This window comes from Orcinus orca, chromosome 17 (assembly GCF_937001465.1).
Source record: "Orcinus orca chromosome 17, mOrcOrc1.1, whole genome shotgun sequence".
Taxonomy (NCBI): domain Eukaryota; kingdom Metazoa; phylum Chordata; class Mammalia; order Artiodactyla; family Delphinidae; genus Orcinus; species Orcinus orca.
The window spans coordinates 50,094,953-50,119,337 of NC_064575.1; the positions used below are offsets into that span (position 1 = coordinate 50,094,953).

Below are 24,385 nucleotides of genomic sequence, written 5' to 3' on the forward strand. Positions count from 1 at the left end.
TATACATTCAACTTTACAATAGATTATCAAACTGTACTCCTCAAAGTAGCTGTGCTAATTTAAACACCTAAGAGTATAAAAGTATGTATAGGGAGGTAGGTGGGATGGGAAAGGGGAGATATCATTGATTCAGGTTCAAAAACTAACCTGAATTGGTAGTTAATTTAATTTGTCTTTCCTCCTTCTAAAATACAACTAACCTGATAGAAAAAAACGTTTTAATATAAGAATCAGGGCTTCCCTGATGGCGCAGTGGCTAAGAATCTGCCTGCCAATGCAGGGGACATGGGTTCGAGCCCTGGTCCGGAAAGATCCCACATGCCAAGGAGCAACTAAGCCCGTGCACCACAACTACTGAGCCTGCGCTCTAGAGCCTGCGAGCCACAACTACTGAGCCTGTGTGCCACAACTACTGAAGCCCGCACACCTAGAGACCGTGCTCTGCAACAAGAGAAGCCACCGTAATGAGAAGCCCGCGCGCCGCAACAAAGAGTAGCCCCCGCTCACCGCAACTAGAGAAAGCCCGTGTGCAGCAACAAAGACCCAATGCAGCCAAAAATAAATAAAAATAAATTAATTTTAAAAATAAAGAATCAGCACAGGAGAGTATAATAAATTTGGAAGTATTTCTATGAAGAGTCACAGGCAAGAGCAGGCAAAGAAGGGGTCTGCAACACAAGGAGTGATTACCAAGTAAACACCAAAGGGGCTCCAAGTTAGAATCATTGTGTAGGGAGGGCAGGAGCGAGAAGGGGAATGGAAAAGGTAGGTTAGCTTTCCCATGGAAGCTGAAAAGAAGAAAACAGAACAACACTTGGCTCCTCATCCCTACTCTATACATACAGATTACATGCAGTCTGGCATTTATCCCCAGGTCCCAAAAAAGGCAGGGGAGGGGAATGGCTAACAAACTGAATGAACCACCTCTGTGGGCACTTGCCCCTAAAGCCAGCTCCCAGCCAGTTCATCCTAACATTATACCTGCCAGGCAAAAAGCATCATCCCAATGCTTCTGATGAGAGGTAGTCAGCCTTTCTGGTGGTCAGCCTGCCATGGGCAACACCAGGATCAAGCAACTGAAACAATAACCCCGGTGGAAATAGAGATGATTCAGAAAACAGAAAATAATTTTTCAAAACTTATTTTTCTTAGATTGATTAGAAAAGATTTTGCATCCATGCCTCAAGCATCAAGATGTTATGAAAAAGGAATAATCAAAAACATAAGAGTTCTTGTAAATTAAAATATAACTGCTGAAATAAAAAGTTCAGTTAGAAGAATCAGAAAATAAAGTAGAAAAAAACTCACCCCCTACCCCACTGCCAAAAAGGAGACAGAAAATCTAGGAGGGAAAAAAAGAATAAAATTCAGGAGATTTCACCATCCAATGAATACAACAGAGGGGGAAACTATTGAATAAATTTTTCCAAAGCTGAAGAAGACACAAGTGTTTATTTGAAAGGAACTACTGAGTGCTGAGCATAACTAGTAAAAAGGACTCACACTCAGGCGCATCCTCGTGAAATATCTTGTTCCTTATGCAACATCAGAAACATGAGAATACAGAAAAAAGTCTAAGAAGTTCTGGGGCAGGGGGAGACCTACAAATAAATAAGTCTCTGATAGGCATTAGCTATGTATAACATTAGCAATACTGGCTGCTAGAAGAAAATGGAGGGAAGCTACCACATCTCTGAGAGAAACTTACTTTCAATGTAAATTCTACATAGGCTACTATCAACCAGGTATGAAAACAAAATAAAGGCATTTTCAGATATGCAAGGATTCAAACAGTTGACCTCTTAACTCTTGCACCTTGAAGAAGATAGTTGAGGAAGAATATGAAACAAGAGTGAAAAACCAAGGAAATAGGAGATATACAAGAAAATGGTGGCACTAACCCAGGAGTCCAGTGAAAAGAAATTCCAAGGATGCAGCTCTACAGCAGACCTAAAAAGCAATGAGTCCACATTAGAACAAGAAATCAGGAAGCTCCAAAGAATGTCTTCTCAAAGAAGAATCACATAAATTCCAGGAAATAGATAAAATGAGTAAGAAGCTAGAAGACATTAGTGAAGTGATAAAGATGGCATATGCTGCTTCTTTCAACCTGAAAAAAACAAAGGAAAAACAAAGGAAAAACAAAAAATTATGGTGCTAAGATCATGATCCTAACATAGATCCATCAAACTAATATATGACAATGATTTTGAGCAATTAAGTGTGAGAAAAGTAAATCCATTTAAACCAGATACTGGGAACATTTTCCTTCAGGTGATCTAGGAGTATGACACTGGACTTTTAAAGACGGAAATATAATTTTAGCATATCATCGTTTTCCCTCCCAAGATGTCCTTTGCCCTCTCTTCTCTGAGTCATTCATTCATTCATTCATTCATGCATACAACAAATATTTACCCAGCATCCCGCATGTCAGGCACTGACCAAGGAGCAGAGATAGATCAGTGAACAAAGAAAGCAAAATCATGCTCTTGTGGAGCCTGATTCTAATGACAGATGACTCCTCCTCTTCCAAGATCATGCTAAAGGTTCTCTCTCCTATGAAGCTTTCACTGAACTTCCACGTTAGGCTAAGTGCTTCTCCTTTACTGCCCCTAAAGAACTCTAACTCTTTATAGAATCAAATTTAGCTTTGTACGTATGTATTACCTCAACTAGTCTGCAAACAATGCAACAACAGCAACATTTATTAGAGTTATTTGTACCTCAAATGCATAGAACCAGGCCTAGATCAATAAATGTGTTTTGAACCTTTCTGTTCAACCAAAATGTAAATAAAACTGCCAAGTAAAATGTAAAGCACTGTACAAATGTTACTTATTATTTAACAGATGAGGAAGCTGAAGTCACCAGATTATAAAACTAGTTTGTGGAAGAGCCAAAACTAAAATCCACAGTGCTAGGCTGAATTAAAATAAATGGTCAAATCAGAAAATGGGCCAAAGTGGGAGAGACAAACCTTAGGCGTTTTCTTAGAACATTTCCAAATACACAATAAACGTCTAAGACATGGATTCTATTTCTTCCATATGTCAAGGCACAGCTTAAGAATTATGTAAAGATCATTTTGAAAGCCTGTAATCAAAAATATAATCTATCTTTAAAAAGCTTCAATTTCACAGAGTTGTCTATTTTTACTTTGCAGTATATACTTGAAATGCATAAGTGTTTAGAAGTTAAATGGCATTTAACATAAAATATATTGGTTTTTAAAATATGTCCTCACAAGGAAACCTTCAAGCACACTTTTTATGGCCTTTCTTTGGTATATGTGATCATATCTGTTCAATAACCCACAACATTAATACTGAATAGTAGTAGCCATGCAAATTACAATTTATCTACAAAAATATAACACTGAATAGATGAGTAAGATTGTTTATATTCACAGAATAAGCAGCCAAGGAATTGATCCTGTTTCAGTTCAACAAACATTTATCAAAGGTTGCTAGATGCCAGTAGCTATTCCAGGCACTTGTAATATTTCCAAGATGAATATATAAAAATTTCTGCCCTTGAGTGGCTTATAGTAGGGGAAAGCAACTGCAATTACTCTTCTCCTAAAGACTAAAAGCTAACTAATAATTAAATGTGATTTCCAAGTACAGGATACCACAGTAAGGTTATCTACACATAGGTTTCACCAAGCTCAAAAGATGGTTTTAAATACTGTAAAAAAAAAAAAATACATGATACCAGGACATGAGCTGTGTTTGTGGGTTTGATCACAGAAATCAGGCATTTAACTCACATATACTTACTTATAGATCCTTCAATACTTACAAATTGAAAGATTCAATGAATACTAACCAAATAGTGATTTTTACTCTAAATGCAACCAGAAGACTCAGAGAAACTTTTATCACCCACTGGAATATAGGAGGGTTTCACCTTCATCCTACCCCTAGTACTACTACCATTAATTACCACAATTACCATTCATTATCAGCTCAACTGCCAACAATCCAATCCCAACCCTTTGCTACTCAGGCTCAGTTCCAATCACTGGGAGTTCTAGTTAACCCCCAAACTTAATTCTATGCCTTTATCTTTTCCTAGGCGTTTCCCAAAGGAAAAGCATAGGTCAGGGTATAAAACTGCTGAAAGAGATATTTTGAAATTCCTTAATATCTATGCTGACAATCAGATAACTGGCTTCTTGACTTTTAAAATGAAATGTGAAGTACTCATAAAACTATTAGCAAACTGTCAAGCAAACCTGCAAACTGGTAAGAAAAAGACCACCACCACCGACAACAACAAAAGGCAAAGGATAAGCACAAAAAGGAAATAAAAGAGCCAGTACACATATGACAAGATGCTCAATCTACCTAGCAGTCAAAGTATGTAAGATAATAATAACAGTAAAAATTAGAATAATAATGGCAGCTAGAATTTATTGTGCTCTTTATGTAAGAGTGAATATGCAATAAAGACTTACCTAATTCATTAATCAACCAATTACCAAATAGATAAGAAACTACCTGGGAAAACAGGGAAAGTTTCAAAGAGGAGGTGATATTTGATCTAGCCCTTCATGGATACAAATTCACTAGGCAAAGACTGGTGGGTAGGGGAAACACTCAAAGGTGGGGGAGCAGTTGAGGCAAAGCATATACCAAAACACCAAAATACAAATCTTAGTCAGATTTTCTTCCCTGTGCCTTTAATTTTCAAAGAAATACCTGATCAAAAAACAGATAGCAATCGAACTGAAAATCCAGAAGAGTTCATCCATGAGATTTCTTTCAAAGACAAGAATAATTCTACAAAAAGTGTGTTACTTAGGTGGTTTTCCAAGAGTCATTCCTCTTAAAACAAATAAAAAATCTAAAAGAAATTGCCAACTTACAATTCTTTATCCTGCAAATGTATCGTTCAAAAATGAAGTGAGATAACATTTTCATACCAAAAAAAAAAAAAGAGAGATCTTAACACCATCATACCCATATATAAGGAAACACTAAAGAACACTGTTCAGGCAACTGAGAAATGCAGAAAAGAGTAAAGAGCAATAAAAAGTAGAAATATAAACACTGACAATATAAAATAATAATAAGAATGCCTTGTGTTGTTTAAAATGTATATAGAATTGAAAGAAACAACAAAGCACGTAACAAAAGAGCATATAAAGCCAAAAAAAAAAGTTCCCATACTCTTAGAAAAAGATTGATTGTTAGTGACCATGAAAACAATTAACTGCTGGAGTGAGTGTTAATAGATGAAGGACAACTGTTTCACTGGTCACATTTTTGAAAGCTAGCCAATCAGTAACAGCCACGTCTCTGAAATTCAAACAATCAAGATTATCACTCCTTGACCATTCCTATAAAATGATCAAATATTTACAATCTCCAGTGCTTAAAAAAAAAAAAAGAGGATGATACATATCCCCGTATACTGCCAACCTTCATAACAATGGTACTCTTTTTAAATAATACATAGATGAAGGAAAAGTAGCATAAGTAGCATAGAATATTCTTGAGATTTAACAGGAGCTGTTATGAAGGCAACACCCAGAGATAATACACCCACAGCTCCTGAGCCATCTCCTGCAGCTCTGGGTTCTTCTTGTATCTGGGAATCAGACCCTTCCATGCCTCCCCAAGCCCAAGGGAAACCGTCCGTGAGAATAATTAGACTATGCCAAATGTATGATCCCCAAACATGTTAGGTGGGTTCTGTCTTCTAAAAAAGAATGCAAATGGGATAAAATATTTCCTTTGATAACTTGTGAATGAGATTCCTGAGGATAATTATCCCACCCATATCTAGCTTTTAGAACTGCAGTATACCTTCACGGTTTGTATTTATTAGCAACAAGAAATAAAGTACTTGGAGCATATTCTTCCTCTGTACTCAAAATGGTAACATTAGCATTTAAATAAAGAAAACAGATCTTCCATTTCACTCAGTTTTACTTCATATTCCTACTTGGTAATTTTAAATACCAAATACACTGAGTTTAGCCCTGGAACAGTTTTAAAACACTTCTCTAACTGGAGTATAATTATCTTCAATTAAAGCATTGTTCTGCCACTCAGGAGTCATCTGATTTACATAAATGTTAGTTAAGCACCATACAAATTCTAAAATATATAACTGGAATGTCACAAATCACTTAATCCATTTTGTCAAAACAGGGATTATTTTAACTTCTATCTCACTTCCTTTAAAAGAAATCCTATTTACTTTATTTTCTCTAACAGAAAAAAAAAAATTAGTAGGATAAACTTACAACGTACTTCCCCAATCAAACTTTAAAATGATTCTGGTTAACCACGAATTGACTCAAGTAGTTAAGTATTTTTCTGAATGTACTTTACTGAAACACGTCTGACTACATGTAATAAAGACATATAGTAATTGGGATACTGTTTCATGGAATTACAAATTATTTCACTGATTTATTATTCTTAGTCATTCACAGATTTTAAAAAGGTCACTTTGTCCTCATAAATTATGCAAGGAAACTAGGTACATTGCTAGCCTAAACAATTTTGTAAACAGCTCTTTTACTGAGGGTTAAAAACATAGCCATAAAAAGTTATAATTAAAAAACAAATTTCACAAAGCTGAATTTACCAGGAAAAAAAAATTATAATCTAGCTCTATTACTTTCAAACACCCTGACAATATTTGGGAAAATAAGACAAAAATTGTTTTTCAGTTATTTTTAAGATTCAGAAACATAAAACTTCAACTGTTTACCAATCATAGGTTATAATGCAAAAAACAAGATAAAGAAATACTATGAATATTATGAACTTTAAATAAAATTCTAGCTATAACTTACTGAACTCATGTTAATAAAGAACATGCACACTGATTCCAAATGAAGAAGAGGAGTGCCATGGTAGTTTCTCGGTGACTAACCAAAAATTATCCTAATAAATAAATTAAACCATCATGACTCCCATATTTGCCATATGACAAATGGCAAATTTGTGACTTTGACTGATTCTCACACCTCATACTAGATCCCTTTACACAGAAAAACCTTTTCTTTTCTCACACTAATATTTTTCTTGTAACAAAACACTACCTAGTCAGATTCTAAACTATGAATCTTTACAAATGAGATTAGCAAAACAATTTAAAAATACTTACTGTTTTGTTTCGTAATCTAATTATGTCCGAGACAGAGCCAGCTCCACAGTACTCCATAACAATCCAGAGGTCTGTGTTCTTAAAGTAACTGCCATAGTACTTTACAACATATGGGCTAAAGAAAAATACATAGACAATTAAACTCAGTTAATTCCCAAAGAAAATTATTTCTTAATCCCAATTCAAAATATTTTCAACATTTCATAATGTTCCAATAAGTAAACTTAATGAGTAAACTACTATTGTACATGGAATTGTATCTATGTAGGGTTCACCAACTGTGTATAATTAGGCTTTAATTCACGGATGAAATTTTAACAGGATTACAAACCAGAGGAGGTCCAAATGTTTTGAGTGATTCCCAAGAAAATAAAGCTTTGTTTTGGCAAAGGACATACTCTTTAACATAAGGAACAAATGAAAATATTTTCCTTTAACTAAAGCATTTTAAATATAAATCTTCTAGGGACTTCCCTGGAGGCGCAGTGGTCAAGAATCCCCCTGCCATTGCAGGGGACATGGGTTCGAGCCCTGGTCTGGGAAGATCGCACATGCCGCGGAGCAACTAAGCCCGTGCGCCACAACTACTGAGCCTGCGCTCTACAGCCTGCGAGCCACAATAACTGAGCCCACGTACTGCAACTACTGAAGCCCACACGCCTAGAGCCTGTGCTCTGCAACAAGAGAAGCCACTGCAATGAGAAGCCCACACACTGCAACGAAGAGCAGCCCCCGCTCTCTACAACTAGAGAAAAGCCCGCGCACAGCAACGAAGACCCAACGCAGCCAAAATTAAATAAATAAATAAACTTATTTAAAAATATATATATATATAAATCTTCTAAAGGATTTTGCATTCAGTCAAATATTAACACTCAACTTTACATTTCAATACTTTATATTTCAATGAGGCCAAAAAAATTTTTTTTTAATTCTCTTGTATTTTGGCCTTTAAAATCCTAGAGAAAAATAATTATAATTTTTTTGCTTTAAATTCAGATAATTATAATTATTGACAATTTAAAATACTTCTGAGCTGAGGTTTCATGTGTTTCAGAGCAGAATAAACTATGTTGATAGCCGAGTTGTTTTTAGGAAAACTTAGAATGGGGCAAATGACCATTACAATTGATATTTATTAAGGGTATGCTATATATAGTGATGTGTAAAATATCTTGCTCAACTCAAAAAGACAGAATATCCACATTCACAGAATACATAAAAAGATGAAAAATACAAGGAAGCATAAAGTAGTACACAGCTTAAATACTACAAGAGATCATAGGTAGAAGTGACCATGGCAGAGTCAACCTAGAGAACTTCGCAGAATTTGAATTATGGAAAAAAGGTTAAAACTTCAAGATATGGGTGTAGAAGAGAGATAAGAAGATTTGGAAAAGAGAAAGACCATGAACAAAGGCAAGGGAAAAACCAAGAATGGCATGTTTATCATGAAAAGTGCCACCAGTGTAAGATAAATAAGACATAGGGATCAAACAAGCAAAAAAGAAAAATGAAAAATGGAAAGTTCTATAAAAGACCACATAAAGAGACTACCAAAAGAAGAGATTAAGAGAAGACGGTTGGGGAAAGACTTCTCCGTAAAGCCTTTGCAATCTTAACTAAGTCTTGAAGGCAAGGGTAGAGCAGATTGGTTAGAGCTTAAGGGCTTAAACTAAAACAGGTAGCTACAGGGCTAGAATTCAATCCTGTTTTATCCCTACTGCTCCTCTTGCACAGACTTGCTTCGGTCTCCTTGTCATAGTTTTCTCCCCCATTCTAATCTATGCTCCATATAGCTGACAAGTAACTTTCCTTTAAAACAAAAGTAAAGTAGGCTAATCATATTGCTCTCCTGATTAAAAAAAGAAAGAAAAGCTCCAATGGCTCTCCACTACCAAAGGAAAAAAAGACAGAACTGCTTCATACATGACTTTTCAAAGTCTACCTCTCTACCCACATCTCTCGTTACTCCTCATCTCACACCTTAAATTTGCAGACAACACTCAACTTTGCTAGGTGTTGGGAATGGAAAGTATTATTAAGAGTTCATAAATATTCACTAAACCATTTAAAAGTGTTTGTTTACAAATGAATCTCATCTATAGAGCCAAAACTTCAACTTACGGGAAACATAAAAAAGCTTTCTTTACATACACTTCTTTGGGTTATGAGTGCCTGTGTAGAAACCTTTATAGGAAGTACTGCTCTTACACCTGGCTGTGCATCAGAATCACCTGTGGCCCAGACCACACACCTTGGAGTTTCTAACTCAGCAGATGTTTTAAAACCTTTATAGGTGACTTTGATATACACCCACAGCTAAGATTAGCTCCAGAAGACAGATGACATATCCTTCAGGAAACTTCTTTAAATATTAATTTTCTTATTCAAAATTTTCAAAGGTGTTAAATTAGCAATGAGTTGAAGGTTATGTTCACTGAAAAGCACATAGAAAACGTATTTTACCTTACAATCTACACTAAGTAATCAACAATTCTAAGGGTAGGACTGGCAGCTCCTATGAAAATTAGAGATTCTAATCTGGGCAGCTACATAAAAGGGCAGCTCTAGCTCTCTTTAGGGGGTGAGTCAAGGCAACACCTTTGGGGAAAGGTAAAATTCTCTTCAAAAAATATTTTGTGGCCCATTCTAATACACAATCAAGCAAACGTATCAAAGTCCAACAATTCTATATCATTAAAAATGGCCTCAATAATTTTAACCTAGAAAAATATTTAAGCAGATAGACCTAAACAGCCATCTTAAGGACACACACCCGAATACAGTTTCTATCAATCACTCAACATTCATTCACTGACCCTCTACTCAAGCCAAGCATTAGACCAGACAAATCAGACAGACACAATTCTGACTCTCCTCTAGCACATACCAGCAAGAGATACACAGGTATTAGAGAAGTAAATCCACAAGTAAATATAATTAATAACTGTGGTAAGAAAAGAAGGAGGAGTGCTATGAGATAAACTGGCTGAGACTTTATTTTGCATTCATCATTTCTGCAAATAAAATTGTTCCTAGTTCATATGGAAGAATGGAATAGCACACATATTCCATCGTAGCCCCTGACTTGGGAAGCACTGGCGTATATGAAAAAACTTGGAATGTAGACATGGGTGAGCTTTAACAACAAAATATCCCCCCTCCATTGGTGGCTGTGGATTACAAATGACATTTGGAAAAGAAAGAAATGCTTAAACCCCAAAGTTTATACATAATAATGGTCTACTACTGGTCATCCTCTGATATCTTCTGCATCAATACTTTAAAGCACTTATAACATCTTATAATTGCTTTGTCATTGACTTTTATCTGCCTCCCCTAGAAGAAAAGAAGCTCCATGAGGATAGGTGCCAATCTGCCTTGCTCTCCATTTTATCCTCAGTACCTCCCTTCTTGTATGCACAAACAAAAGGAATGAATAAGTAAACAAATTAACAGTCACAGAAAAATTAACAAAAGGGACCTAGTTCAGGCCTCCCCAAAGGAATAACATTTAAACTAGAGTCAAAGGTCGGCTAGAAGTTAACCAGTTATAAACAGCATTCAGGTACCAAGAACTGTCAAGAAATGTCTTTCATTACATACAAAGGCCCTGAGGAGAGAAAAAGAGCAAATCATTTTCAAGGGATCAGTATGCCTAGAATAAAGTGAGTGAAAAATGAGGGAGAACACAATGTAGTTGCAGATGGAGGCAGGAGCTGATAACGAAGGGCCTCAAAAACAAGGTAAAGAGATTGGGCTTCAATAGATATTCAAGAGAAGAATTTTAAGCAGAGGAATGACATGATCTAATTTATACTTTCAAGATTCCTCTGGCTACTGCTTCAAAGCTGGATTGTAGGAAAGCAAATATGGACACAGGTAGACCAGTTAGAAGGTTCTGTTGGTCTGTGTATGCAAGAGATTGTATTAAGTGTTATCTTTTTATTTTCTGTATTTGTGCTGCTTTGACATCTGGGACCTACTGACAAAGTCTCCACTGTTCCTCTCTCAGGGTTAGCTAATTCCTAGAGATAGCATCTGTGAGCGTACCTTTCACATGCAAACATGCCAATCGGGAGTTTCATACTCTCAACTACCTCCAGGGCCACCATTTCCCAGCCTTAATCACCCCAGGGCCGTATACCAGACAACCAAGGACAGCCCCAGATCACAAAGAAATTATTTAATCTAGCCAATCCTAAACCTGTTTACTCAATTTCACCCATTCCTTCCCACAGAAACCACAATAATGGCTCTTGCCCACATTTCCCCCTCTCCCTCTGCCTCCTAACTGACCCTGGTGCTTCCCCGTATGGGTCCCCCTCTCTCACCCGCACCCTTCTCAGATCTGGAAGTATAACAAGCTATCTCCTGATATGCTGGTCTCATCATACCTGAATAATAATAAAACCTACATTTTAAAAAGCAGATCGTGGCTTGGAGTAGAAAACAAATTCAAGAGATATTTTCAAGGTACACTCAACACAATTTGATTATGATATAAAGTGACAAGTTAGAAGACAGTAAAAGCAAGTCTTCTACTGTGTTTTATCCACTGTGTCTCCCTTCAACTGCACACTGAATATAAATTTAAGACTGGCAAATTAAAGATTACAATCTAAAGCCAACACTTTGAAAAACTACAAACACAGAAACAAATAAGCAGGGAGTTCAAGACCTGGGACTTCTAAGCCAGTCTGTTTCCACTGACACAGACATTGTTCATTCATAATTCATTCCTGTATCATATAAAAGTAATCAACAAACATTCACTGAACAACATACATAGCCTAGTGGCAGATGCTAGGGAGAAAAATTCGTAGACTTTAGCGACAAAGAATAAAAGGCAGTTCAGACAATGGGGAACCCATGAAGGAGTTTATGCAAGAAAATAATACAATTAAATAGCCTTTAAAGAGGATTATCCAGTGCAGGATTGTGAGGGGCCAAAAGGTGATAGTGTTCATACTAGCGGGCAAGTTAGCTAACCGTACAATTATTTAGATACACTAACATCTATATTTTTAACCACACATTGATTATTAAAGGCTGGAGAGGAAGCAGGGAGAGCTTGCTTCAAAACACTAGCTCAGTGGTACTTTTAATTTTAAGCAACACAAAGTCTTAGTTCAGCCATAAGGCCTAGGAATCTTGACTAAGCCACCATATGGACTTACAGGACATATGAGAATCCAGCAATTCTATGTATTCTTGGCACAGTTAAATAGTTAAATATGACTCTGAAAATTCCAGTGGGTGGAGGGACATGGAAGACGCAAGTCAAATTACAGCACACACCAGGAAGCAAAAGTGAAACATGATGCCTCAATAACTGGGGCAAAACTCATGAGGCACAGTCTACTCCCTTCCCCTGTGCCATTCCCCTACCTTTCATTCTCCTGTCCCATTCATTCCCTTTCCCCTGTTTAACACCTTCAGCCCAATAAAACTACATAGCATGTCCCTCTCTTTTTTTTTTTTTTTCTTTTTTGGCTTCCTCTCATCTCATGCCTAATGTATCATACCCTTGCCATTCCTCTGTCTCCATTTCATATCCCCTCTAAACCCTTATTCTAACGGTCTTCCTCTAGTATCACAACTCAAAATAGTAGTATAAAAAGAGAAGTGAGGAAAAAACAGAGAAACCAGAGGAAAAAAAACAGAAAAAGCACTACAAACTTCCTTATGTATTTCTACCTTATATAGACACTACTGTGGTACAAGTTATTTGGACTGAATCATTGTTTAAGCTTCTTATAGAGATTCAAATGTTAATTTTTCCTAAAAGTGAATTAACATTTTTATGTTAACTTGAATTTCATCTTAATTGAAGAAAATCGTGTATTGCTAAAGGTATCTTTTAATAGACTTTGATTTTTTATGGCAGGTTTAGGTTCACAGCAAAACTGAGTGAAAGGTACAGAGCTTTCTCATATGCCCCCTGCGCCCACACGTGCACAGCCTGTCCGTGATCCACATCCCCACCAGACTGGGATGTTTGTTACAAGTCATGGATCTACACTGACACAACACTGTCACCCAATCCATACTTTACATTAGGATCCACTCTTGGTGTTGTACATTCTTTGGGTTTCAACTGTAGACACCATTACAGTATCATACAGAGTAATTTCACTGCTCTACGTATTCATCCCCCCCCACCTTCCTAACCCCAGGCAACCACTGATCTTTTTATTGTCTCTATCGTTTTGCCTTTTCCAGGATGTCATATGGTTGAAATCATACAGTATATGTAGCCTTTCCAGATCGTCTCTTTCACTAGTAATATCCGTTTAAGTTCCCTCTATGTATTTTCATAGCTTGATAGCTCATTTCTTTTTAGTGCTGAATAATATTCCATTGTCTAGATGTACCACAGTTTATGTATCCACCTACTGAAGGACATCTTGGCTGGTTCTAACGTTTTGGTAATTATGAATAAAACTGATATAAACATCCATGTGCAGGTATTTGTGTGGACGTAAGTTTTTAACTCCTTTGGGTAAATATCAAGGAGCCAGATTGCTGGATCATATGGTTAAAAGTATGTTTAGTTTTGGAAAAAAACTGTCAAAAACTGACTTCTCCACTGGCAATATTATTACACATTCCCACCAGCAATGAATCGAAGTTCCTGTTGCTCCACATCCTCACCAGCATTTGGTGTTATCAGTGTTCCAGATTTTGGGCATTCTAATAGGTGTGTAGTGGTATCTCATTGTTTTAATTTGCATTTCTCTGATGACATATGATGTGAAGCATCTTTTCATATGCTTGTTTGCCATCTGTATATCTTCTCTCGTGAGGTGTCTGTTAAGGTTTTTGGCCCATTTTTTAATTGGGTTATTTGTATTCTTGTTGAGTTTTTTAAATTCTTTGTATATTTTGGATAACACTCCTTTATCAGATAAGTCTTTTGCAAATATTTTCTAAGGTGTATTTTTTAATGTTGCCATTATAAGCATGTGATAATTAAAATACTAAAGAAATGGCTATTTTTCATTACATACGTTTCATTAACATCCTTCTACCATCTTAATAGTGTTCTAAACTTAATAGGGGTAGTACAGTGTTTTCACAAAGGCAACGTAAATATTCTCCTATGAAAACTGAATTGTTTCCAATATAATTCTAAATCACAGCAATTTATTTCTTGGCCCACCCAAAAACAAATACATAGAGATGAACTGATAAAAACTGCCAAAGTTAATCACAAATCCTTCAGTATGGTGAGTTTCAATTTTATTTACTTATTTTTTTCATCAGAAACAGTGTTCAAATGGAATCTCACCCAGAAACATCAGCAAACAGAACACATGGGACAGGAGCTGCTCTGGTAGAAAGAAGCCTCTGAGCAAACAAGCTAGAAATGCGCTATTCCTACCACATGGACCGCCTCTCCTCTTTGCCTAGTAAATCTAAGTCATCCTTTAGAACTCAGCTTGGGTATGATCTCCCTGAGGAAGCTTTCCCTGAATCCCCAATAGTGAGGCATTACACACGTCTTGCAACCCATACAGTTCCCCATATTTACCCCATCAGAGGTCTTATCACACTATACTGAAACAGCCTGTCCATTCATCTGTCTTGCCCATCTGACTGAAAGTCCTTCCAAAGTCTGGCTCATTCATTGTTATATCTCTTATGCACAGCACGTAAGGGCTACCAGCAGGAGTAGGTACTCAATGTATTAGTTGAATAAATTTATTTACATAATATATATATTTAATTTATATTATATACATATATAAATAAAATAAATTAGGTGAATAATTGTGTGCCCTGATGCATGCATTAACAAAACATTTCTCTTGGTTTAGATATGAGAAATTCCTTCTCTAGAGTGTCAGTACTAGGAATGTAGAAGCTGTGTCAGTTGTGGTTCCCTTATATCCACATGACCTGGCACATAGTATTCAAAAGTAATGCTGACCAGCTCTTGCCTCCATCTCTAGCACTGCCTTGAGAATGAGTACTTTACTTTGAACTGTTGGAATCATTGTATAGACATTGCTTTCTTCAGCACTGGCCCTGGAGTCAGCAAATGTGGGTCCTCACAGTATCCTAGTCATTAACTAGCTATGATCTAGGACAATTCATGTAAAATCTCTACGTCTCATTTTCTGTACCCATAAAATAGTTCTTAATTATGCTTTAGCACCAGAAGTCTTTTCTCAAATAAAATTTTAGAATGAGCTCCAACATAGAAAAAAAGATAAAAGCAAGGGCTAAGTTTCTCACTCTGCTCAATTCTTCACTGTTTGAGGAAAATACCCCTAGAAGCACCTCCTTAGAGCAGAGTACATTTGAAAAACTCTAAAGTACAGCTACAGTTGGGACTTCCCTGGTGGTCCAGTGGTTAACAGTCCATGCGTCCACTGCAGGGGGCACGGGTTTGGTCCCTGGTCAGGGAAGATCCCACATGCCGCAGGGTGCGGCCAAAAAATAAAAAATTAATTAAAAAATTTAAAAAAATAAAGTACATCTACAGAAGTCTAGTCTACAACCAATATTCTATGATTTAAACATTCAACAAATACTTACTGAATGCCTACTCTGTGCCAAGCATTGGACTAGACACAGAAGATTCAACAATAAACAATGCAGATGGGTTCCCTCAAATATTTACGCCAAAATGCAGTATTGAACACATTTAGTACTCACTAAAATGAACAAAAAATTTAAAACACCCTCTCGTCTCTTTTTAGAGTGTAGAAAGCAAGACAATTTGCCAATTGCCCAAATAGCTGCATAGACTTAAGAAAATATATCAATTTCAGAAATACAAATTTCATTTTCTCTAACCAAAATTCCACTGTTTTATGTCGGAATTTTTCAATTTGTACTGTTTTCTTCCAAATCATTTTTATGCCAGTTCTCATTAACACATCTGCATTGACACAAGTAAGTAGTAGCTAAAAATGTAATGCTTGTTCCTGCCATTTCCCAGTTTTTCACTTACCTTATCTTTTAGCACTTTTAGGATCTTTTAACCAACCAATTTTGGTTTTTGATCCTTCACTATTTCCTGAGTTCAGTATGAATATAAAAGTGAAATCTAGAAGACAGGTTCCATTTTTTTTATCAATATTTGTTTTACCATTTCATTCAACAAATATTTGAGAAGCACTTACTATGTACAAGGCATTCTGCTACAAAGTGGTACAAAATTTCTAGAATTTATTCACATTTTCTACCCCTTTAATTCACTACTTTTCTTTCCCCTTAGTAGTTTCAAGTACATAACAAGAACAACGATCAGATTTCCCTAGGGTCCCCTCAACCGACAATGCTCTTTCACATACTCCTTATCCATACCTTATTTATTCACATTCGTTTAACAAAAAGTACAGTGCTAGGCATTGTGATGTATGCTAAGAAATATGATTCCTTCTCCCAAGGAGTGAAGAAAGGATAAAGATAGTGAAGACATTTCAGAAGGAGACTCTACAAGAATTAGTGTCATCAGAGGTATCAGAAAAAGAAACAGATGAATTCTCAGTTTTGTTGTTGAAAGACTAAGTACATGATGATGCTATTAACAAAACAGGAATTTGAAAGGCTTATCTGCAACAATTAAAAATTTGGTTTTAGAATGTTAAATGTAAAGTTGCTTCTGGATATTCCAGTTGAGTCATTCAGGCAAGAATTAGTAATACCTGTCAATACATGAGCAGACACTATGTGGCAGGATCCAAGGGCACTTAGTAAGTCATAATCCCAAACTCAAAGAATTAAAGAGTCAGGTGACAGAGAATACAAATAAACAGGTGCTTAAAAGAGAAACTCAGGTAAGAGAGAAGCCTGGAAGCATAAGCACTGGCCAGATCATGAAGGCCCTTGAATGCCATCCTTAGGAGACAGGATCTAGCTAAGCAATGGGGAGCCACTTAAGGGTTTTAAACAGAGAATGGCTTGATTAGGTTTGCATTTTAGAAAGAACACTCTAGCTTCAGGGAAAAAAATGGGTTGGAGTAGGCAAAAATGAAAGACAAAGTGAACACACAGGAAGCTGTTGCAGAAATCTGAGGAAGAACTGATGGGTACCAAGATGCACAAAGGTTAGGAGATGTATAATGGGTAGTATCTGAGACACCGTGCCCTTCCTAGAACACACTCAATTAAAACCTCTAAAGCACAACATTAGTACCTGAACTATTTTTAACCATTATAATAAAATAATAATAGCAACATGCAAATATTAAGCACCTGAAGAGCCCAGCACTACACTATGCTCAATCTTTCCTTATCTACATCAAACTATGGGAACCACATTCTTATCAAGTTACCAAATTAACAGAGGTCTGGAAAAACTCTGCAATTATATATTTTGACCTGGGAGCTGAGGAAGGTATTATTTCTTCTATAACCACTTGAATTTCCAGTTATATAGCCTTCATGGAAAATATGTAATATAATCTAAATATACAGCACCACAATAAAGAAGAGCAAAACTGAACAGACCCAAGCAACAAAGTTCCTCTAGGACAATTCAGTCGCTTCATTAGCCAAAGAGCTTACAGTATATGTATCTTACATACCGTTGGAAAAGGAAGTTTTCCATAGATCTCTTACTAATAGGGCCCTGATTTGATTAGGGATGACAATGTGTCCAGACTCCCCTACGTTCGCCAGCTCTAACTCACTGTGTGACTCAATTCTGATGAATAAAATATAAACTGAGGGTTTCTGGGAAAGCCCTTTCCCACTTCTTCTCTTCTTCCTCCTGTCTGGAATGTAGACAAAATGCTGGAGCTGGAGCAGCTCTCTTGCAACCATGAGATAATAAGCATGAGAACAAAGACCACATGCTAAGGATGGCACAGTGTAAGAAAAAGCCTATCACAGTTGTTACTTCGTTGCTGCTATATTAAGCCTATCTCTAGACCTTTTATAAAGGGAGAATAATAAATCCCTCTTTGATTAAATAACTACAGGCCTAACACAGTCCTAATTTATACACTCTGCATCCCTTATAAAGGCCAGGCTACTTACTAGGGTATATAAGATACTTCATTATCAGCTCCATTTACCTATCCAAACTCATTTCATATCACTCTGTCTCTTACTTTCCACTGCAGTAATTCTAAACCTTGTCAGAACAGCACATAACAGTGAGCTATTTTTCACCTTTCTACCTTTAATTCTCTTTACAGTCTCTCATCCCTCTATTTCCTCACCAAATTTACTCTTCCTCTGCATTCCAGACTTCCTGACTCCTGGCAGAGGTAGGTGCCCTGCCTCTTGTTCTCAGATCTCCTCATGTACCAGTCAGTATAATGACTGTGTTGACTACAGCTATTTGCTTAAGTATCTGTCTTCCCAACTAGATTACCAGCCCCTCAAGAAGAAAAACAATGTCTTAGTTCCCTTGATATTCCTAGATCCTGGCACAGTACCTGGCCCACTAGGGATGCTCAGTAAATGTCTGTTAAATAAATTAGAGTTACATAAGACATGACTGCTTTTAATTAGTAAAAACAATTAAATCAAAAGGATGGTTAAATGACTTTTCCTTAATATCAAAAACTAATTCTCACCCATAAATTTTCCCTGAAAATGAAAAAAGGGCTTGAGTATTTTCTTTCACCACATTTGCTTTATAATATCATTTGTGCTTTAGAGCTGAAAGTCCTAAAGACAACCCTACAAAGCTATTCTCATCTTCCTTGAAACATGAGTCTCCCTTGCGATGGGAAGGCAGAAGAGAAAACTAAACAAATGACCAAAGAACACATTTTATTATACATTATTAGCAAAACTTATCAAAATGAAGGTAAAGAAATAAAATCTCTACATACCTGTCACATTGCTGCATTATGGAAATTTCTTTGATTATTTCCTGAAGATCTGACTCAACAGGTACTTGTTTAATTGCCACAACTTGACCAGATTCCTTATGTATTGCTTTAAACACACTTCCGTAAGACCTAAAAGAAACCAAGACATTTCTTTATTTTTCCCCTTTCAAACATCATAACTATTAGAGAAAAATGGTCTATTATGAGTTTTTACATGTAGTCTTTTCTTTTTTTATTTTTCTTAAATTTTTATTGGACTATAGTTGATTTACAATGTTGTGTTAGTTTCAGGTGTACAGCAAAGTGAATCAGTTATATATATACATACATACACTCTTTTTTAGATTCTTTTCCTATATAGGACATTACAGAGTACTGAGTAGAGTTCCCCGTGCTATACAGTAGGTCCTTATTAGTTATCTATTTTATATATAGTATCCATGTAGTGTTTTCTAATTTAAAATACTACTTAATGGTGACAAATCAAAGTAAACAAATTAAAAAAGTGAATTATATCTTAGCTTTTTTTTTTTTTCTGCGGTACGCGGGCCTCTCACTGTTGTGGCCTCTCCCGCTGCGGAGCACAGGCTCTGGACGCGCAGGCTCAGCGGCCATGGCTCACGGGCCCAGCCGCTCCGCGGCATGTGGGATCTTCCCGGACCGGGGCACGAACCCGTGTCCCCTGCATCGGCAGGCAGACTCTCAACCACTGCGCCACCAGGGAAGCCCTATATCTTAGCTTTAATGTTTCAATTATAGACTTAAAATTCACTAAAATCATCAAATTAATAGAAAAAGATTTGCTGATTTTCTTATGAATGAAAGAAATAGACTTACGGTTTATCAACTCAAACAAATGCAGAGTTAAGAAGATACATAAGTAGAAGTTAAAAGAATGAAATACAGAATAAAAACAGCCAAAGTCTCATGTTAGAAGAAAAGGCTGATCTCATCTTCAACAAAATCATCCCCAAAATATCAAAGTACAATGTCTGTTCAGACTGCTTAAGAGCAACTGAAATCTTCAGCTGGAGACCACACAACACCAAAGTTAGAGAAGCAGGAAATCTGGTCCCCGCCAAGTCACAGATCCAAGGTCTCTCAAATGTTCCTTTCACTATCTTCTTCTCCTCAAGAGCAAGACCACACACGCACAGACAAATAAAATGAGTAACAGGATCTAACGGCCACTTGCTCAAAAACTGTCTCTGCTACAACTCTTGAAACATTGCCAATAAATATTTATGTGTCTTAAAAAGCAAGAACAATGAGAGAGGGAAGCCATTTGTATTTTGCGATGAATTAGAAGATAAGGTAAAAACTGCTATCACTTACTAAATTCTTATTGTACGTCAGGTACTATGCCTGATGTTTTACAAGCATTATCAAATTCAACCCTCTCAATTGTGAGGTAAAATACTATTACAGCCATTTTAAAAGATGAGGAAATGGAGACTCAGATACCAGTGACCAGCAAGGCCAGAATTCAAACATATTCTGACTCCAAAGATCATGTTTTCCTTACTACATTATTTCTGCAGAAGAGAAAGCAGAGCAAGCCGTTAGAGACATGGAATGTTTCCTAATATTAGGAAGCTATGCAGAATCATTTCAAATATACAATCTTTTAAAATAAGTGAAAAATGAGTGACAAAGCAGTTACTTTAACAAAATGAATTGCATTCTATCCTCTGTTTCTTTGGGCTTTCTGAAGTAATTTAATTTAGTTTGATACCCAAAGCCACCTTTGGGTTTTTGTGTGTGTGTGTGTGTGTGTGTGTGTGTGTGTGTGCACGCGCACGTGTGTGTACAGTCCTAATTTACACACACACATACACACACACACACACACAGGTAAACCCCACTTTTCAAAAGTTCACCTTATGCCCCTTCGCTTTTACAAAACACCTGGATTAGTACCTGTTTCGCTAACCAGAAGAAATTCGAAGAAGATTTACCCTTTTACAAAAAAAGGTGAAAAACAAAAACAGCACTCAACATGTGTTTTTGCAGGAGCCATCACAGAAGGAGAAAGTACCATGAACAGCAAGAGTGGCACCGCCAAGCTCATTCCCTGGAAACTACACTCAGCATCTCAGCATCACACTGCCTGAGCTTTGAACTGTGTCTGTGAGCATCTGTGCTTTATCTCAATTTATTCTGTGTATCCATTAGCAAGACGTGTCATAAGGTAACTGTTTGTTTGCTTTACAACATTTCAACTTACAAAAGGTTTCATAGGAACGCTCTACTTTCAGAGAGCAGGGGAAATCTGCATCTCCCCTTAGAAGCCATATCTGTGTGTGTGTGTGTGTGTATGTATGTGTGTGTATATACGTGTGTGTATACATATATTTTTTTTCCCTCAAAAGCTAATCTAGAATGCAGTGCTAGATGATCTATTGTCAGTTAAGCAACGCCATCAGTCCCTTCTAAGGTCTTCTTGTCACTACAAAGGAGGAAAACTGGGAACCACATTTCCCAATTTCCCTTCCCTGAATGGATCCCAGTTAAGAGTTTGACAATGCATGAAATCTAAATGGCAAAAAGTTGAGGAGAAACTATCATTCTCCAAATTTAGCTGTAGCAGACGCATTAGCAGATACAAGATACACAGTGGCTTCTTGCCGAGCTTTTTGACAATCAAGATGCTGCTGCTGCAGACTAAGATAGTTGGTGGGAGCTTCTCAAAGATTCTTAAGGATTCCAGCAGATCCCAAGTGAGCTTTCTAAGAAACACCACTTGAGTATTCCAGGCTGAGATCTTCAGCACTGGCTTCTCTGACCTTCAGTGACAAAGTCCATAACCTTTGCATCCCTGGCCCTTCCGCAAGTCATTTGAGCCCTAAATTTCATAATAAACTCTTTAAACCCAGAGTACACAGAGTAGCCTTTCTTTTCCTAACCATGTCCTGCTACCAATAGTTTTGGGGAAGGAAATGGTTCTAAGGGAAGGAATCTTAAAGATGGGAATCTTGGATTCGTTTTTTCTTAGATTTGAATACAGTGATGGCTTCAAAACAAGTGACAAACAGAACATTGATAGCCTATGGTATTTAGGGGCAAAACAATTATTTAAATTACTATCCTTAGTTGCCTGGAGTCTAGGCAAAGCTTTAGAAGACCATGTATCAATTGAATGTCACAGTGAAAATAAGGGTACAAAGACTGCAGAATGGAATGGCTGCTCCTGCCTACACTGGAAAAGTCATAAAACAATTATAACAAGCTCAGGGCTTAAATTGCCAGCCCAAGACTGAGAGACCCAGAAAACATCTGAATGCTCCAAAAGAAAGTCATAATTCTTATATGCCCAGGACTGAGACTTCTGAAACCCAAACTCGAAGTCTAATCTTGCTGGAAGCTGAATTACATTGCAAACTGAATTCACAACATCACCAGGACTACTACGCTAAAGTTAGGTTTTTAACTGTAAAGAAAGGTACCCAGAGAATTGGTATTGAGATATTAACGTAGATTGTTATTAATCTGAATACCTGAAACCCCAACCCCTACCAAGTCTCCCTTGTCAGCAAAAGCAACCCTGTCCCCTAGTCTGAGAAAATTAACCTCATGATGCCTGAAGACTCTATAAGACCTTACTTGAGGGAACTGCCTTTCAGGGAAATGCAGATCCTTTCCCAGACCACCTCTCATTGTTCCAGACCTATAATTACACTCAAATTCCCACAGACACCAGAGGAATGAATACAAAATCTGACTCAAAAGAGTACCTACTAGTCACACCAAAAGAGGTGTATGATTTTGTCAGTTTTTATTAGCAGAACCCTAAAGAATATGTGTGGGAAGGAATTCTAAGATTTCCAGGGAGAAAGGAATTTACTTCTAACAAACAGTTGAGAGTGTCCCTAACAGTCTGCTCAGCTAGTTAACTAAAACCCAGACTCAACAATGGCCCACATTAAGTGAGATGCCAGGGATCCTCATTACACATCAGAGGAAGGAGATCAAAGGCTCAAGTAGATGGAATACTAGAATAGATATCTCACCATGTGACCTGCTGGCCCACCCTCTAAGTATGCTCACTGAGAGAGTCCAGAGAATACTCCCTTTACTGGTGTCACTGAAAGCTGTATAGTGCAGGTCAGAGGTAACAGAGATGCCAACACTGAAATAAGTTCCCTAAATTTAATGGATGTTGGGATCCATTAAGAAGTAAAGTGGCAATGTCTTTCCATCTGAGAAAAGGTGGGCATGGTGATCATAATGGGTAGCAAAGTAAGGCTGAACTACAGTTTTCTTTTTTCATACATCTAGATTTTTTTTTTTTTTTTTTTTTTGCGGTACGCGGGCCTCTCACTGTTGTGGCCTCTCCCGCTGCGGAGCACAGGCTCCGGATGTGCAGGCTCAGCGGCCATGGCTCACGGGCCCAGCCGCTCCGCGGCATGTGGGATCCTCCCAGACTGGGGCACGAACCCGCGTCCCCTGCATCAGCAGGTGGACTCCCAACCACTGCGCCACCAGGGAAGCCCCATACATCTAGATTTTGATTAAAGTTATGCTGGCTTCATAAAAATAACTGCAATTCTTTGTCCCTTAATGACTGGATAAAACTTAGCTGGTACTTTTTTTTTTTTTTAGTAAAATGAACATTTTAAAGTGTACAATTCAACGGCATTTGTTGCATTCACAATGTTGTGTAATCCTTACCACCTCTATCTAGTTCCAAATCATTTGGAATCTGCTTTCTGTCTCTATGGATTTGTCCATTCTGGATACCTCATATAAATGGAATCATATGTGACTTTTTGTATCTGGCTTCTTTCACTGAATATATGATTCAAGGTTCATCCATACTGAGGCATGTATCAGTACTTCATTCTTTTTAATAGCTATATAATATTCCATTGTACAGATATATCACATTTTGTTTATCCATTCATCAAGTGATGGACATCCCCACATTTGGCTATTGTGAATACTGCTGCTATGAGCTGGTATCTTTTTTTTTCTTTAAAACATCTTTATTGGACTGTAATTGCTTTACAATGATGTGTTTGTTTCTGCTATATAACGAAGTGAATCAGCTATATGTGTACACATATCATGAGCTGGTATCTTTTTAATAAATAGATATTTAACTGCCTTTCCATCTTTTCTATGGTAATTTATATATCTAAGTTTAAACTTCTTTGGGAGTCAATTCACACAATTCATATTTTGTTATGGAATCATCTACTTCTAGATTTTCCAATGAGTTTTCATAGAGCAGCATTTAGTAGTCTTTTAATTCTTCAAATCATTTCTTTATCATTGCTTGTATCTTCTTTCTTATTCCAAATCTTCAATTATTTTTGCTCTTTTTTCTTTAGTCAAAGTCGGAACTAGGTTTAACTACTTTAATGACCTGTTCAAAGAAGTATATTTTATATACATGTATTATTTCTAATTTTTTTACTTTCTATTTCATCAATTTCAGCTTTTTA

At 36.9% G+C, this 24,385-nt stretch overlaps 1 protein-coding gene across 2 annotated transcripts in view; it reads right to left on the reverse strand.

The window, feature by feature from the left end:
- Positions 1-24,385, reverse strand: part of STK3 (serine/threonine kinase 3) — a 319,933-nt gene that overhangs the window by 238,175 nt on the left and 57,373 nt on the right. For both annotated transcript variants that reach the window (XM_033438225.2, XM_004275350.4), the window contains exons 3-4: positions 18,939-19,067; positions 7,132-7,246 (exon numbers count right to left, since the gene is read on the reverse strand). In XM_033438225.2, coding sequence (XP_033294116.1) covers positions 7,132-7,246; positions 18,939-19,067 — 244 coding nt within the window. The remainder of the gene's footprint in view (positions 1-7,131; positions 7,247-18,938; positions 19,068-24,385) is intronic.